Here is an 18929-nt window from a genome sequence, read left to right as displayed (position 1 = left end):
GGGCAGTAATTACGAAAAATTTCTTATCTGAACAATCGGTTGTGGGGAATATATACTATATATACGACCGATCTCATCACTTTTTTCAGGCAACAATATGTGCAATATACGAAAGTATATGGTGAAGTTTGAAGCTTCAATCTGTTAAATTGAGTAAGATATTACAAAAATCGTCTTTTTCTGAAAAATCGGTTGTATGGAAGATATACATATGCTATAGGGGTCCGATCCGGCCGGTTCCGACAAATGTCTAATCGGACAAGATATCTCAAAAATTGAGGGACTAGTTTGCATACAAACAGACAGACGGACATGGCTAAATCAACTCAGCTCTTCAACCTGATTATTTCGGTATACTTAATGGTGGGTCTATCTATTTTCCTTTAAGGACTTACAATTTTGGGTTTCGTGACGAAATTAATATACCATTTCATTTACATGAAAGGTATAAAAATTGCTTAAAGTTAAACTTAATTTAGCGCAGCCTTTTTGATCAGGAGATTTCCCTTTCTGCAACACATGCATGTCTCAAACGTAACGATGCAATCCCAAAATGGAGCAAAATAACTTTCGAATGTAGCAACTGCACACAGGTATTATCGCTTCAATTCTCTTTTCGGACAATAAATTCGGTCTTGTCGTATCCTATATCGACTGAAAGTTCGAAAACAACCGATCTGAAAGGGCTCTTAAAAATATTCGAATGATTCGATTAATCGATTTTAGATTTTTGTACGATTATTAATCGAATTTCCCTATTCGAATATTTGGTTGATTTATATAATTAGAGTAATCACCACTGAACGATTATTTGATGTTCCAAATATTTCTTGTTTGTTGAATCTTTGTTAATTTGATCGATTAGTAGATTGATGTGTTCATGGATATACGTGTGGCTGCTTCATGTTTTTTATTGTTGCGTGATTATTTATTTATTATCAGCTTAGTGATGCTAATATTCGTCACACTATTAATATTCACAGTCGGAGCAGTAGCAGAGCATATTTTTCATTGCTGCATGGTTTAAAATGAAAAATATTGAGTTATTATGCTTTAAGTTTACTTACGTGTATATTTCAACATTCGAATATCGTTCAGATTTTTCGAATAATCTATAGCGAGCAATTGTGCGAATTATCGACGATGTACGACTATTCAATTTCAACTAATCGATTTCTGAAAATCGAATCCATCATTAGAATATTCGATTAATCGAAAATCACGAGCTCCATCTTCTGAGAATAATATTCAAAAACACCAGTTCGGTTGAAGAGCGCCCTATCTCAGAACTATGTTCATAAACTCACCAACTTATGTCACAATGTTTAGAATTGAAACTGATTATGATTTCAAAATAACAAAGACAGCTATTTGTATTTAGTCAATCAGACAGTGTAATGCAAAGATCGAATTCCACAATAACAGTTGCTAAATCGGTTATTGTATTTCAAATCGTTTGCTAAATAAGTTCTGAAATACAATGACCTTAAGCATAAATGTGCTATTTAGAATAAGAACTTGCTTTATTCGTAATTTATTTATTACTTCATATCAATAACTTAAAATTTATAATGAACACATACATAATTTACACTTTGGATTTTTTAATTTAAATCAAACTTTACAAATATTTATTCCGATCACTAAGGCACGTACGTCTTTGGTCTTGCCAATTCTTTCAGGCGTGGCGTTAATCTAGCACGGAGCGCTCGTGGCGATACCCGAAATGGCTTAGTGCGTGTATGTGTATCGACGAAGTTTTTTGGCTCAGCTAACTCTGCTATCCTCTGCGAAATCTTTGCTCTAAGCGCATTTGGACTTGTCTTAAAAGCCGCTTCCTTCACTTCCGGTTTGTGTTGATAAATTGGTGGGGAAGCCAATTCCTTAATACGTTCAGAGGCTGGAGGTGAAAGTTAGAATTACATGAATTTTTCGATTTCTTAAAAAAAATATATAGTATTTGTCAGCAAAAGTACCAAACACCTATCTAACTTTGGCAAACATCAATTTATCGAAATCTTAATTGCCATTTTAGCTGAAGTTCTATTTTTTTATGTTCTCTCCTTAAGTACGGTAGTTTTTGTATTGAATTTTTCGTTCGTATAGCCGTAACTGAAAGCAATAAATCATTTCGAAACGTATTCGAAAAAGTTCGGAACTTCGAGTTTTTAAAAATTTCAGTACACTTCATTTTGTAAGGTCGTCGCGTCAAGTTCGATTTTCCCCACAACTCAACCGCGTGCTATAAAAGGACGCTATTCATGCGGTAGAGAATAAAATGGCGGATAGTGCGGGAATCGAAATGCCAAAAAATTTAATTAAAAACATTTAAAAAACTAAAAATTTATCGTACTTGGAGTAAACCATTAAATCTAAATATATAATAACCTCAATTACGCAGAAACCTACGCACATGGTTCTGGCCTTAGTGTATTACCTGTGTGTTGGTGGAGCAACTGTACAATTTAAATACAGCAAACTTCTGAATATATAACCTGGTGTTATGGATTAACACCAATGGAGGGATAACCTGGTGTTTTATTAAGCTTAAGCTTTAACCAATAAACTAATAATCCAAAAAAAAAAAATTTCAGTACTGACATTGAGCATCTTTAGGAAGTTTCTGTGTATGTTTTTAGTCAAATCAACTAGATTTTGTCAAACTATAAATTTACTTGTGTAGAAAGGTTTCTAGTTTATCCATATTTAAAAAAATCACATATAGAACAAATACTATCTAAAAATATTCGAATACTAAAGAATTTTCTGAAAATGCTAAATAGAACAAATTTGGAAATTTTTTATGTACTTCAAATTTTTTCGAAAATATTTTCGTAATACAAAGTTTATTTTAAAATTTGCAAAATCAAATAAATTAAGAAAATAACTGATAACATTTTATATCCTATAACTGTTTCGGGGGCTAACTTGGAAAAACAGGGAAGTTACTTTTTTGGTTATGACTTAATTGGGGTAATCATAGAAAAAATAGTATTTCTTAAGAGCAGAAAACAAACCTGTATAATATAGTGCAGCTTCTCGCACTCTAAATCTCTCCTCTGGATCAAAGGTAGGGTAAATTTTTGGTTTCGAAAGTTTTAACATTCTCTGTGAAGGTGTGTAAGACTTCAAATTATTTGTCAGCGCCCATTCTTTGGGTTCATCAAATTCATACTGCTTTGGTTTTGCCAAATTTTTAATGCGTTTCAGAGATGACCCTGCACCCTTGGGCTTATCCAAATACCTCAATATCTAAATTAAAATTAAAAACAGAAGTTTAGCTATTCCTTAAATAAAGATACTGTAACGCGAGTCGAAATATTCTTATTGTTTTTCTAACTACTTTCATTACTCGCATAAAGGTTGCCAATTTCGAAAATCAGAATTTGTGCAATTCATTTTCAAATCGAGTTACAAAATGAAGCCTCAAACTTATTGATTTCAAAGGCTTTCAAATTTCTCAAACAGATACCTTTGATGGCATTTGTTGCTTGGCTTTTTGCTCCTCCTCTTTCACCCTTTTCTTTTTCTCTTCCTGTTTGCCCTTGTCAAAGTTCGGCTTTGCAAGTTTTTGCAAACGTTCCTGCCGCTCTTTCTTTTCCGCATCGGTAAGTTTCCTTGGTTTCACTCTGCGAAATAAATTTAGACATAAGTGCCTTAGATTGAAATGTTTCCTACAAATATTTTAAAGTAAACTTGCTGCTTTTCGGGTGCTTGCTTGTTCGACAAACGGCTGTATAAAGATAGCATGCTCTTGCGTAACATACGATTAACTGTGCATTTGCGTTGATTGGGGAAACTTTTAAAGGAATCGCGTGCCTTGAGCTCCATGAGTCGACTATACACATTTTTGAACATAATATTTTTTATTAAAAAAAACTATATAAGTGCTTACTTAACAGATGGAAATGATAATTGTTCAGTACGTGTGCGTGACGCTTCATATTCGCGTACAATCTCCACTTTACGATTTCCGACTTCTGGGCAAAAACATGGCGTTACAAACTTGCCAGTTTGATGTTTCGGTGCGGCTAACGCCCATATACGTTTATTTTTTGTTATCATACTGTGATAACGTTCAAGCAATTTTGAATATTGTGTACGTAGCTCAGGAAAGAAGCACATATGCTCTGCGGCTACTGCCAATGGTGTTATACAGCATTGTGGTCTGTATATTGGTAATCTATGCATTGTTAGTTTTAATGCGTCCCAAATTGTTGATTGGCCCAATTCGTTTTCTGGTCGAATCAATTCAACCTAAACGTAACGCAGCTCGCCAGAATGTCAAAATAGTTGACCGAACTTCTGTATTTATGAATCCTAGCAGTTTTGGTGTACCTTTACCAAATATTTGTAGGTATGATCTATATTTTCTGCAAAAAATATTAGTGATTTTTTTATATTTTTGCACTTTCAAACAAAACGTTGTTCTTAAAATAACAAATACTGAAATTTTGAAAAGTAATTTATATCGCTCAATGACAAATTTATCTATTCGTTCCTGATAACTTGACTGAATTAAATAATAATCTTTTGGCAGTTGTAGGTAGTTAATACATTTGACTGAAATATAATCGTTTTAGTATTGATTTTAGTTTGCTAATAACATTTTACATTAAAGTCAATTAGCATTTAATTTTTAGTATATTTGTGTGGTACATGCAATTTTATAATTTATTTTAACATAACATAATGAGTTGAAAATTAATAAATACAAATACCAAATAGTGTCTATTTACAATAAAAACAAATCTATTTCAAATAATGTTGTTAATCATAATGTTAATTTTTTGAAAATAATAAATGTGTGCGTGCGTAATTTGATCTAAACAAAATAAAATAGTTTGACGTTTTAACGTTTGCGTTTGGGAATAGGCTTAACTAGCTTTCTTTTATCATTATACATTTTTAATCAACTTTTTCTAATACAAATTCTTGAGCTAAAAACTAAATCATTACTTTTGCTAAAATAAGGAGTTGACAAATACAGGGATCTAGTAAAATTGTAAAGTCAGATTATTGTATCCCATCCCAGCCATTATTGTAAATGTATTTATCATTAGTAGTAAGCAAATAGATGTTCTCCTAATGTTCGATCTTCGCTTTAGTGAATATTGGCAATGACAGCTCTTGTATAATCCTGCGTAGTCGATTGTCCGCCCAAATCCTTGGTTCTGACTTTACCGTCTTTTAAGACTTTGTTAACAGCATTGGTTATCATTTCGCTGTAAGTTGGTAAGTTGACGTGACGCAACATTTTTGCGCCGCAAAGTAGAATGGCAGTTGGATTTGCAACATTTTTGCCTACAGCCTCGGCAAATGTGTGACGTGCACCCTAACATAAAGATTATTAACAATCATAAATTATTCTAGCAGCTATTTATGGCATGAAAGTGTAAAACCGCATTTAGTTTTTCCCGCAAAACCAGCGCAACTGCAATGGGCGTCGGAAGCTTTTATTCGATTCGTCCTCAAGACACACGGATCTATACTCATTTAAATCAATAATTAGTTAAAAATATTCATTGGACCGAGGAGCTGTCCTGAAATATCAAAATTTCAGTTTCATTCACGTCCAAAATTATTTACGCGGCTTTGCACTTTCATCGACTACACATTTGTTTGCTTCTTACAGGTTCAAATACCACTGTTTCTGCAGAGTAAGATGCACCAGCTACAACACCAGCACCACCAACCAATCCCGAACCAATATTATCAAGAATGTTACCATACAAATTAGGTGTAACCATAACGTCGAACTTGAAAAAAAAAAACATGCACATTAAATATTTAAATAAATTTAAAATAGGACTTGAGCAATACATTATTTATTATCTGAGGTTTTTATATGCCACTGGGGTTGAATTCAAATTTATAATAGCACAACACCTGAGCCTGGAAACTTTCCGGAGATAGTCTTGAAATGATCCGGGGGTTCGATTTTGATAACAGTTCCGTAATTTTCGGGGGATTTTCCGGACTAACCTGGAAACGTAATTCTACGAAAAAATCATGGAATGATCCCGAAAACGAATTCGACATTATCCGGAAGTCGCCCGGATATGGTCCGTAGAACAGTCTTAAATTGGTTCGGAAATGATCCCGATAACATACCCGATATAATGGAAATGATCGCGAATTAACGAAAACAATCCCAAAATGATACTTAAAATAATTTAGGAGACATGTAAACATGTCCGTAATTTTAGTCCTTTAAATTACGAAGCAGAGTTCGTGATGAACTCGAAATCACCATTTTTCAAAAAAGTGTAGCCAGTAGACCATTCCAGACTATTGGCTGGCTATCTACTTCTCATATTTTGTTTAAATCCGTCTAAAGGCTAGGGCGTGTTTGATGCACAGATACAAACATATCGACGACCCCACTATAGTGTTAACTACTTTGTATTATTTACTTTAATTTTTAAAATAATTTTTAATTAAGTTTTCATGTTAACTTAAAATTTTTGAATTACTTCAAAAAAAAGAAAATTCTAATTTGTTGGAAAATATTTAAACTCAAAAATAAACAAAAGTAAATTTTTTAAAAATAAAATAAATATTTGGTTAATCACTAAATATATTGGCGATTCTACCAACGGACCTAATATTTTAATCTATATTTGATACAAGAGGGGGAGTAAATATAGTGTTAACTACTTTGTATTATTTACTTTAATTTTTAAAATAATTTTTAATTGAGTTTTCATGTTAACTTAAAATTTTTGAATTACTTCAAAAAAAAGAAAATTCTAATTTGTTGGAAAATATTTAAACTCAAAAATAAACAAAAGTAAATTTTTTAAAAATAAAATAAATATTTGGTTAATCACTAAACCCACATATCCAGAATCAACCCCGACATACAAAATGTATGCCCGCTTGCAATGTTTCCCCACATGACACCAACCATCTCTTTAATTGTAATGTGGAACCAACGCCTCTAACACCCCTTTCATTATGGTCCAACCCTGTTGAAACAGCCAGTTTCCTTGGACTCCCGTTAGAGGATATTGATGACAATTTGTGATCGGTCGCAGCTATTAGGTGGGACGAAGCACTGCTAGGGATTCAAGGGGTTGTGTAGCGCAATATATAGCTTCTCCAACCCAATTGTCAACCTCACCTTCGAGCGGCGAATCCCGTTTCACTAACAGACGAGGCTCTGGCGACCCCAAGCTCCTCATGGAACTTCGGGGTGGGGATGAAGGTTTAATGTGGCCATATAAATCGTTCCCGAGATGGTCGGGCCAGCACCTTAATGGTGCTGTGTTACCGGAGCGTATCGGATCTGTATCCGACAAAGGACCATTACATCGATAACACTCCCCAAAGCCTTCGGGGAGTAACCTAATCGCTACAACAACAACAACAACAACGAAGCACTGCTACAACAACAACAACCCCACATCCAAATTTACACATTTTAATACTAATAAGATATACCTGATTTGGCCTTTGAACCATTTGCATAGTTGTATTGTCCACGATCATCTTTTCAAATTGTATTCGTGGATATAACTGAGCCATTTGTTCACAGGATTTAAGGAACAGACCATCACCCAATTTCATTATATTGGCTTTGTGAACAGCAGTGACCTTCTTTCGGTTATTCTTAGTAGCATAGTCAAAGGCAAACTTAGCGATACGCATTGACTTCTTCGATGTTACGATTTTAAGACATTCCACGATACCAGGTACAGATTCATGCTCGAGCGCTGAATATTCGCCTTCAGTTTGTTCACGGATGATAACTGTATCAATATTCTGATGGCGAGTTTTGACATTTGGCAAACTGCGAACATGTACCACATTAGCATACAAATCGAGATGTCTACGCAATTTCATATTCAACGTTTCCAATTCACCAGCAACGCTGTAATCAGGCGTAGCTAAGATTCCCTGTAATTAATAAAACAAAAATACGCTTAAAAACTGAAGAAAAAAATTGCTCACATATCAATTCTACCTTTATGCAAACTTTATTCTTCTGAATTGAAGCGACCACATCTTCCAATTTAGCACTCAATATGGGATTGACTTCAGATAGAAAGTAATTTTCAAAATCTACTGGCGCATTGGTTGCCTTGAAAACTTCCTGTAATGCATAGATCAATTCGGGACCAACACCGTCACCAGGAATTAAGGTGCATGTGACACGACTTCCTGCAATGGCACTTGAATCCTGTAAGACGAATGTTAACCTACTATTAAGGATATATGTTTAAGTATAAGCTTACCTGATGCGCTACTGACGAAATATGTATGGAGCGGGCTGCAGTTGCCTGAAAAATATTAAAGTTTTAATATTTTAAGAATATAGACACCAAGGACACTTTTTAGCTAAAACAATTATAACCTTAAAATCAATTTAAACATTTTGCGCTACGTCGATATTTAGATGTTTATGTAAGAATTCGCAAATTGTACCACAGAGCGAGGAACTTTATTTATCTAAAATAAGCCTTACCTGCATTAGAGTTCTGCCAAATGTTCTTGCCAACATCGCCATGTTTTTGTTTATAAGCGTTCCAAGTTGAAAAAGCCGTGTAAAAATCAAAAATTTTGTTTTGTTTCAGAATTAAAATTGGAGAATGAAGCAAATGGAAATTGATTTTTGGCCTTCCAGTGGAAAGATTCCACTAATCACAATGAAAACTGACAGTTGATATCAGGTGATTGAACAGATGACTTATGAAGTAGAGCTGGATTTCGATTCGATCCTATACGATTTAATCGATCTTTTTTTAGAAATGTAGAATTTTTTTTTAATCGTTCGTTTCTTTAGCCAACGAAGTTTTCATCACTATCTACTTTATAGCTGCGACACATAAGCAGTTTTTCATATAGATGAGTTTAACACAAGCTTAGGCATTATGACTAGATTGCACGTATTTTTATGGAGAACGGTAGAATGAGCGACACTGGTGCCATCTGATATTCAAAAGTAGCCATCTTCCAAATTTTTTTCCAAGCAAAGCATAAGAAGAAGAATTTGACATTTGCTTTGGCTAAGGATGTTGGCACAGTTTGCAAGTGAAATTATTTTTCCCACTGGTTGGTAAATTTTCTAACATATTTCGCAATTATAAACTATAGCAATAAAAAATATAGCAATCGATTATATATTTTTGTTGTATAGGGAGAATGTTCATAACAGTGCTCCGCGAAATTTTGTATGTGAATGGGCAAGGCGTAATAAGCTTCAATTGCCACGTCTGAAGTTCCTTCATATTCACAAACGCAACATCTTGATTGATTGTAGCGATGTTATTGGAATGCATAAGCTTGTGTTAAACGCATCTATATAAAAAGAGTCACTATGTCACGGCCTTTACGGACGCTTGAGGAAATACATCGCACTCGCAAGAATACCGCCGAAGCAGAAACATCGGTTTGTTAGAAATGTCGTCATAATAATTGCACATTCGTTTAAGTGTAAAAGTGTTTTGTAAAAAATAAATGTTCTATGTAGAGTAAAAATTATAAATTTTGTTCAATTAAAATAAACTTTTTGGCTAATTAAAAGGGCTTTCGTGTATAAAAAATATTATTAATATGTAAAATTAAAATCGAATTTGTTTAAGACGGAGCTACAAAACTAGACTTTAAAAACTGTATAATGGAAGAAATGTGCTGCATGACATAACGGAGCTGCGAAACTATAAAAAGAACAGTAATGGTGTGATTAGTTCTACTCAACATTAGAAACGAAAGTTAAAATAAAAACATAAAATACTACTAAAATAATTAGTAATCTAGAAAAATATGGACAACAATTAATACAAAATCTTCGCATGAAGCTACATGGATAATTAAAAGATATTATATATATTTCACTGGAACTTTTTAAATTGTATGTGACTACAACTTGGCATGAGACATTAACTATAAATTGGAAAAATATAAACAAATTAAATTAGACAAAAATACAAAGATTGCATACGACAAAACTTTGTGACAATATATACATAAACGTTTTTTACTACCCTTGTTGTATGGGTGGACTGCCCCGACCATCTCAAATCTAACACCCAAAAATAAAAAAGAGGAAATACCTATTCTGTAATTTTTTTTTTAAATTTAGCTTTATTGTTGGTGGCTTCGAGAGAAAGATGAAGAAATTTCTGCGCACTTCTGGCAAGCAATATATTGAACATGTGTTTATCTATTTTGTGGTATGATATTGTGTTCAGTACGAAATGAAAACTAATGGATGGAAATCTCTTCGTCAACAGCTCCTATAGAATCTTTTTTGAACCTAACAACAACATAAGGAAGTCTCAGTCTGTAGATGAGCAAAAAAAAAAACAAACTGGATTGTACTTTCATTAGAATGATTGCAACAGATATGCAACCCTTTAGGATTTTCGAAGATAACGGATTCAGATCTTTTACACAATATTGGATCCTCGGTACGTTTTGCCTTCACGAGTACCATTAAGAAAGACACTTTTAACAAATATATAAAATCAATACATTTTATAACATAGACAGCAGCAAACACGAAAACAGAAGTGGCAATTTTTATGAAATTTCGTCAATTCCTTATTCCTTTTTATTTTCAATAAGCTAAGAAAATACTTCCATAAAGCTTACTCAAAAGTGGTTAGCTGTCAAAAAATCTACTACAGAAAACAAAACGAACAGAACTGCTATACGGATCAGAAATTGAACCAGATAAATATCAGGATCACAACGTTGTTGTTGTATTTGCATGTTAAATTTCTATCCGTATCTCGCTCAAGTCTCAATGGAACGTAACTATAGATTGCGCATTCACTAGTTCAAAATTGCTTCGTTCTGCGCAACTGCGAAAAAAAGAACGAGAAAAAAAGAGCTAAAGGAAAATAGTCAATTCCATGGCGAAACGATACAAGGTGGCATCATGGTGACATACCTACAAACATAAATAAAAATTTCATGTACTTTGTTTTTGTAAATTCGATGGACAAATGTCAAAATCGTACTACGCCGGAAGTTGATGTATCAAATCATCAAGTTTATAATCAGCTGTCCCATGCTGCCACCTTGTATCGTTCCGCCATGGTCAATTCATACGTCATAAAAAGCAGCTGATCTAATGTTTACATGCGCAATGCGCAATCCTCTTGTTGATTTGTGCTTAAAAGCCAAGAAAAACTTCCCATATCGGGTTTCTAGGTATAAAACAGCTGATACAAGCGACCTTAAAGGGCTAATTAATGGTGACTTATCTATAACCAGATAAAACAGCTGATCGAACCAATCTTATGGAAATCAATGTAATCGATTAATGGTGCCATACCATAACGCTAACGCCATAACCATACAATAGCCAACCAATTGGTTTTTCGCCATAACCATAACCTAAAAATATTTGAGTTGGTGAATTTATTAACTTTTTGTATATTTCATTTATGGTTTTGGATACGTTTTGAGAAAAGCTGAACCAATTAGGAGCATACAACGTAATACTGTTGGCCTGGGCCCCACACCACAGAGGAGTTCAGGGTAATGAGCAGTTACAGTTAGGAGGTTATAGCACAACACCCTATAGGGCAATAATAAGCCTCTCGAAACATAACCTAAGAATCCTTACAGCTATTCTTACAGGACATTCATTGTAGCATCCATTGAGCAGCCACATGCAAAAACTGGGCACACTATCAAATAGCACATGCAAATGCAAATCGTAGGGCTAAGTTTATGGGCTCACCATTACCAGAGCATTCCCACATTCAATCTCTCATGCCAAGAGAACTCCTAGGGATCGTCAAGGAAGTTGGCTTGGATGTGGTGCTGTGATTTTATTTATTTATTTATTATTACGGCCTTTAAGACCTAGTTTAGGTTAAAATAAGAGATTAAACATAAATACTCATGTCACATTTAGTGACGTACAATATAAAAACAATTTTTCTTTGAACTTACTAATATTTTCAGTCTTTCAAATCAGAAGGTAACTCATTATACATTTTATACCCTAAATATTCAAGAGACCTTTGGCGAACTCAGTTCTTATTCTAGGCAGTCTTATATTATTGCAATTTCTTGTTCCATAATTGTGGATTTCATGATTATAATGTATTTTACTACTCAGGTAATTCGGTAACATTCCTAACCTAAGTTGGTGTATAAATTTCAATGTGAAATAACTAACTGACTGTTTAATGCTAAGCCAGTTACATCTATTGAGCATTACAATTTTTGGCGTTATTGGAGGACATTTTAAAATAAATCGCATTGCCTTGTTTTGCTGTATTTGAAGTTTCTTAATATATATATCATTACTTAATAGCAGAATAGTAGGACAATAAATAAAGTGTGTTTCAATAATTGAACGATATACCAATATTTTATGACTTTGACTGATATGTTTACATGTTCTATACATGAAGCCTATTTTCTGTGCAATTTTCCTTTCCAGATAAGTTACATGCTCTCCAAAATTTAGATTATCATCAATCAAAACTCCTAAATACTTAATTTTGTATACTCTTTGGATTTCCATGTTTTTTACCTTCAGCGTAATATTATTTAAACTATTGTTACTTATGATTATAGTGTTTTTACAAAATATCATGAACTTAGTTTTTTCGACATTTAATTTCAGTTTTCTAAGGCATAACCATTTGTATAGCGAGTCCAGGTCTTCTTGTACTTTCAGCATGGCACATACTGCATATTTTTCACTTATGATAAGCAATGCATCATCCGCAAATAGACGTATTTTTCAGTATTTTAAGCATCATTTGATATCATTGATATGCAATGTAAACAATATTGGCGCCAAGACCGAGCCTTGTGGTAAACCAATGTTAACATCCACCACTGATGAAACCTCCTTTCCAATTATCGTTCTCTGTTTTCTGTCACCCAAATAACTCCGGAACCATTCCAACGCCTTTCCTCTTATACCAATTTTAAACATAACGTCCAATAGCTCAGATCTATCGACAGTTTCAAAAGCCCGTTTTAAATCCAAGAAGACAGACACCGTAAATTTTTTGTCCGCCATGTCTTCTTTCCAATCTGCAATTACCATATTCAACGCTGTTTCACAAGAATGGCTCTTCCTGAATCCCGATTGTTCTGGGATAATCACATTGTGCTTCTCTAAGTATGCCACAAGTTGATCCTTCACCACTGTCTCCATAATTTTTTCATCTGTATGTAACGTGTTAATTGGACGTAGTTCCTCAGGTTTCATTGTATTTTTTACTTTTTCAACAGGTATTATTGTTGAAATTTTCCAGTAACTAGGTACAATACCGCTGTTTAAGGATTCGTTAATTATGTCTTTGTAGAAATTAGCAGTATATGTCATGGCATCTTTAACGACACCCTCCGATAAAAGCTTGTCGCCGCCATATTTGTTTTTAAGTGATTTTGTGATAATAATAATATCGTCCACTACAATGTCAGTAAATTTAAATGTTTCAAATGGATTACTATGATTTGCGCTTATTTCATCCCCATTTACAATTTCTTCGATGCTATCATTAATTTCAACAATACTTTGTATAAAAAAGTTATTTAGGGCATTAGCTGTGTCATATTCATTTTCCAGGCATTCACTGTTAATTACAATTTTAGTGATATGTTTTTTAACATCATTAAGCTCGACGAGGTCTTTTAGACACTTCCACATACGTTTCATATCGCCATTGTTATGATTTACTCTATCTTCCATGTATTTCTTTTTTTTATAAATTATGGTTCTTTTATATATTTTCTTAATGACGTTATATTCGTCCCAAAATCCAGTATTTCGAGCAGTTTTATAAGATTCTATTTTTCTTTTATGCAGGTTTGTTAATTCTCGGTCGTACCACTTATTTCTTATCTGTATTTGGGTCCTCTTTATATAAGTCAGTGCTTGCATAGCCACAGTTAAAACTTCGTTTAGGGCTTTAGTTTTAGTTTCTACTCCGGAAATTGACATAAAGCTGAAATCGCATGTTCGTAGCAAAGTTAAAAGATTTTTAGCACTATAGTACTCCCAACATGTAACAGTAGCATACCTTCTCATTTTACAAAGCTTTGTTGTTGGCACTTCGAAGTGGATTGTCTCATGGTCAGAAATGCGATGTTCACCTATAAATACTGCTTTAACTTTATCATTGTTACTGAATAGCAAATCAATTCTTGCAAAGTAGTATATATACGTACATATGTCAAACATGTGGCAATTTGACAAGGCGACAAATCTCGAGTTAAGATAATGGCGATGAATTAACATTTAACTAAAAACTTATCATTATTTCATTATAGTGACTTCTTATATTTTGCAGGAGCCATTTGGCGATAGGATTATGAATAAATAATATTGTGGGATCTGTAACGCGTGTCTATTAACAAGCCAAAATATCACTTTTATGTTAACTGAAGATATGTATTTGTGTCAAATTGCCACGGATATATTGGCACGACACAAAATAGCCGACAGAATATAGTTGATACGAGCTCAAATTCTGTCTTCGGTTGTTAAAAGTGTTGCCGCTGACTCCTCCTAGGATCGAGTCAAAATAAAGGGAATTTATTATTAATTATGAAATAAAGGCAATTTCATTATTTTGCTAAGATAATCCTATATATCTTATCAAAATTATTTCAAATAATTTGTCTTCAATCTTCTTTCCCTTTTCACCTAAGAAAATTATGGAAAATTCGAATAAAATACTGCTTAAGGCTTAATTAATCAGATTTTTTAATACGAAGTGTCAGTGCACATTGGTGCCAAAAAAGGGTAAAACAGCAACTTTTGTGTAGAACTGCAACACAACCGCTAAAATGCTGTCTTCTCGACTGCGCCAACTATTTTTCGGCAGAACTAAATGATAGTGTTGGGAACTATCGAATGAATTCAACTATCGATAGTTAGTTACTGAATGATTTTAACTATCGAACGAATTTTTTCATTCATTCATTCATTCATTTGATTTGTTCTTTAGCTTGCCAGAAGCTGTTTTAGTTACCCCTCGGGGTAGCTAAAGAACAAACCTATATAAGACAAAAAACGTCGTGTTCCAATGAAACGTGATCCAGATACGGCTAGAGATTTAACATGCCAATGCGACAACAATGTGAACCATATGGATCAATTTGTTGTTGCATTTTTATGTTAAATTTCTATCCGTATTTGGATCACGCTACATTGGAACGTAACAAAAACGTTAAATATGACTAAAATGGTGTAAATTGTGTTTGAAGTAAATAATGAAAATATTCAATTTAAATGCCTTTGTTACATGTTATGCAAAGCGCATGAATGATATGCAAATGACCTTGGTCCGCAACCCACAGAGTTTTTGTTTTTGTTTATGTTTCAGAGGCATTATTGATTGCCTTAACTTATACATAAGCTACTGTTTTTTTTTTTTTTCAAAATTCAGGTCACATTTAATTAATATAAAAATTGCACAATAAATTTCACTTATAAAAGAAACATAAAACAAATATTTCAAGCACTTAAATACTAAAAGTCGCTATAGTTGTTCTAGCCAAAATCGGATAGTGCATGAGGGTCTATATTAAATTTCGCCGCAGAGATGGCAACTGATTGTGTTATTAAACCCCAAAAAAAATTGATTGTAAAGTAAATAATACAAGTATGTACATCGAGTTGACATGAAAAATACCTTCAATGTTTAAATTGCTGTTCAAAAATATTATCATATCTAGTTTATCTCCTTTAAGTCGGTTTCTCCTGTCGTTAATTATTTGCCCTGCTTTCGAGAAAACTCGTTCTGACGGAACCGATGTTGCGGGTATACATAAATATTTTTTCGAAAGCATATATAGTTCCGGAAATGTTGACTGGCTACGATTCCAATAGTCTAGGGGATTATTTGAGCGATCAACAAAATTTTGCCTTAGTTATTGCTCCAACTGAATATTTGCATTCACATTGGGCGCGGTTTGACAAATTGTTTTTGCTTCAGCAACTTTTTCATCGAGAAGGTTCCAGAGAGATACTTCGCTTTTATCGACCGATACTTCTCTTGGGGTGTTGGTAGAAGCACTTGTGTTTTGTTGCCGTATTAGGGAAGTTACTTCTTCCACTAGCCATTTTGTTGTATTATTTGCATTAATTTCATTACCGAACGCAATTTTTTTAAACCTGGGATCTAGGAATGTTGATTTGGCGCACATTTTGTCAGACTCCAACTGCCCTAATCGTCTCCAAACCACCTCTAACAATCTGCTCTTCAAACTTTCTCCCTCTACAGTTTTCATTTTGCGATTTCGTACTGCGTATTGAAGACCTCTGATTAGGGGCACTACCAGTGACATCGCGGGATAATTTTCTCCTGACAATTCGATTGTCATGGCCTCTACGGGCTTGAAAAGATTAGTGTAGTCCAACAATGTTTCCCATTCTGATGAATTGAGGAAATCAGGAGCATTTGGTAAAGAAGTTATTATGGCAGAGAGTGGTTCTTTTACCAAGCATATGCGCTCCATCATTATAAGGGTGGAATTCCACCGTTGTTTTAACCTCAGTTCAGTAACGCCTTTTGCATATTTTTTAATTTTTCCGTCGCTTGAGAACTATGGTTAAAGTAAGTGACTATGGCACGACACTTGTTTATGAGCACAGTAACTTGTGGAACAGCTTTGATGGCATCAATTACACATAAATTTAATGTATGCGCTACACATGGGTGGTGGTGCTTCTGTAGCATTTCAATTATAGCCTTTTTAATATTAGCTCCGTTATCACTTACTACAGTAACTATTTTGTCAAAAACGGACCACTCATCAAATATTAACTTCAATTCTGTAGCTATATTTTGGGAGGTATGATTTCCTAAAATTTCCTTTGTTGATAAAACTGCAGAAATCATTTTGTTATCCCGAACGAAATGACTAGTAACTGACAAAAAAGATTTTTGACTATCAGAAGTCCACATATCAGTTGTAACTGAAATATGTGTTACAATGTTGAGCAAGTCATGCAGTTTCTTTCTTACTTCATTGTATTTAAAAGGTAGCATTGTATTTGATAAAACTTTTCTGTTTGGCAAGGAATATAATGGCTGAAGCTTTTTTGTATATTCTACAAATCCTACATTGTCAACGATGGAAAGCGGCTGCAAGTCTTTTGTAATCATCTTTAAAAGAGATTCATCAATATTATTTTTTTCTTGCTCTGAGAGCTCAGAACGTGTGCTGGTAACAAATAATTTTGTTTGAACAGTCCTTCTCAAACATCCACTATTGGAAATGTCTTCGGTAGGTACTGTTAACGAACTGCGCGCTGCACTCCCTGCAGTAGTTGACGAAAGAGAAGTGGAACTACGTTCCTCTTCTGAAATTACTGGCGCTATTTCTCCTGAAGTTGGATTCCTATGTTCTGAGGAAGACGGATGCTTACGGCGTAGATGGTCATTTAAATTTGATGTGTTGCCAGAAAATTTAAAAATTCTTTTGCATATATGGCATTTAACTTCATTGCCATTTTTGGTAAAAAACTCCCAAACGGAAGATCTCTTCAATCCAGGCCGCATTATAAATATCTACACAAATTAAATCGTTAAAATCACTTCCTCAGTTAAAAATATTTAATAATTACCACGCTTAAAACGTTTGTCGATTAGGTTGACGTATGCTAAATTTATTTTAATATCTTTTTAACACTGATATATGCACCGCAAAAATTTAAATAGAACGAACGATTCGAAGAAATAGTAATGAGCGAATCATTCTCACCAAAAACTAGTAGTTCGATAAAATAGTAATGAATGAATCGTTCATACATAAAACTAGTAACTCGAAAAAATAGTAGTGAACGAATCATTCATACCTAAAACTAGTAATTCGAAAAAATAGTAATGAACCAATCATTCATACCTAAAACTAGTAACTCGAAAAAATAGTAGTGAACGAATCATTCATACCTAAAACTAGTAATTCGAAAAAATAGTAATGAACGAATTTCAAATGACTATCGAATGAATGAAAATTAGTGAACTATCGAATAACTCGATAGTTTTCATTCGATAGTTCCCAACACTACTAAATAAGGCTTTTTATGATTTAATATACAAAGATATCAATTTTCATCAAATGATAAAATAAAAATCTTTGAAAATTTTATATGAAAGATTTTATACAAATTTATGAAAACTTTAAATTTTTTTTGATAGAAACTACTGTTTATTTATTGTGCTATAACTGGGCATTTTTATATTAATTTTTAAGACCGAATTCCCATTTCCTTAAAGGCGTATACTTTTGTGATGTTATTGTATTGAAATTATGTTCAGTGGCATGCGCGAGAGCATTAAAACCCCCAATATGAATCGAAGATGGAATTTATAAAATCACAAAATTTTGTCTTTTGATGATTTTGTACAAATGCTCTGTTGCCAAATTTTTCCACAAAGTTGGACAAAGTGAAGAAGAAGCATTTTATAGAATGGGAAATCAAGAGGAAGCATGGTTAAGAATGGGCAGTTGTAAAAAATTCTGATTTTTGTGCAAAGGCTTTGTTGTGACATTTCATAACAACTCTTCAGCAAATAAATTTTGTGGAAATATTGAAGTCAGGTTTCTGCATATATGAAGTATGTATGTACATATGTGGGTTTTTGTTGTGCTTGTGTGTTTGAAGTATGGTGGTTGAAATGTATGTAGCACTTACATATGCATACCTATTTACATATGTATGTATTTATATTGAATTTTTCACAATATTTCTGCTTTTTGCTGCAATCTTCACAATTTTGATGATTTACTTGTACTTTTTTCTTCATGCTGTCAAACAAACACATATATATGTATACATAATTGGATTGATTTTATAAATACAAATCCAATACATATATAGAAGATATATCGGTTTTGTTATAATTTTTATCACAAACCAAACACAAATCACAACATTTCTTGTCAGTGAGCACACATATTACTGCACAACACAATGGTTTTTTGTTATTTAC

At 33.5% G+C, this 18929-nt stretch overlaps 2 protein-coding genes across 2 annotated transcripts; both read right to left on the bottom strand.

Annotated features, from left to right (window-relative positions):
• Nucleotides 1-1370: 1370 nt before the first annotated feature.
• Nucleotides 1371-4632, bottom strand: LOC137241352 (uncharacterized). Its single transcript, XM_067768866.1, has 6 exons — nucleotides 4615-4632; nucleotides 3896-4257; nucleotides 3701-3838; nucleotides 3473-3629; nucleotides 3018-3252; nucleotides 1371-1900 (listed from the first exon to the last, which is right to left on the bottom strand). The coding sequence occupies exons 1-6, from the start codon at nucleotides 4630-4632 to the stop codon at nucleotides 1644-1646; spliced, it is 1167 nt and encodes a 388-aa protein (XP_067624967.1). The 3' UTR covers nucleotides 1371-1643.
• Idh3b (isocitrate dehydrogenase [NAD] subunit beta, mitochondrial) lies at nucleotides 4572-8674 on the bottom strand. The gene is made up of 6 exons (XM_067763283.1): nucleotides 8471-8674; nucleotides 8241-8285; nucleotides 7970-8185; nucleotides 7447-7902; nucleotides 5634-5759; nucleotides 4572-5335 (listed from the first exon to the last, which is right to left on the bottom strand). Exons 1-6 carry the CDS (start codon nucleotides 8510-8512, stop codon nucleotides 5105-5107), a joined length of 1116 nt encoding a protein of 371 aa, XP_067619384.1. The 5' UTR covers nucleotides 8513-8674; the 3' UTR covers nucleotides 4572-5104.
• Nucleotides 8675-18929: the final 10255 nt, after the last annotated feature.

Source organism: Eurosta solidaginis, chromosome 1, assembly GCF_040869045.1.
Source record: "Eurosta solidaginis isolate ZX-2024a chromosome 1, ASM4086904v1, whole genome shotgun sequence".
Taxonomy (NCBI): Eukaryota; Metazoa; Arthropoda; class Insecta; order Diptera; family Tephritidae; genus Eurosta; species Eurosta solidaginis.
This window is presented reverse-complemented; position numbering and strand designations above follow the sequence as displayed.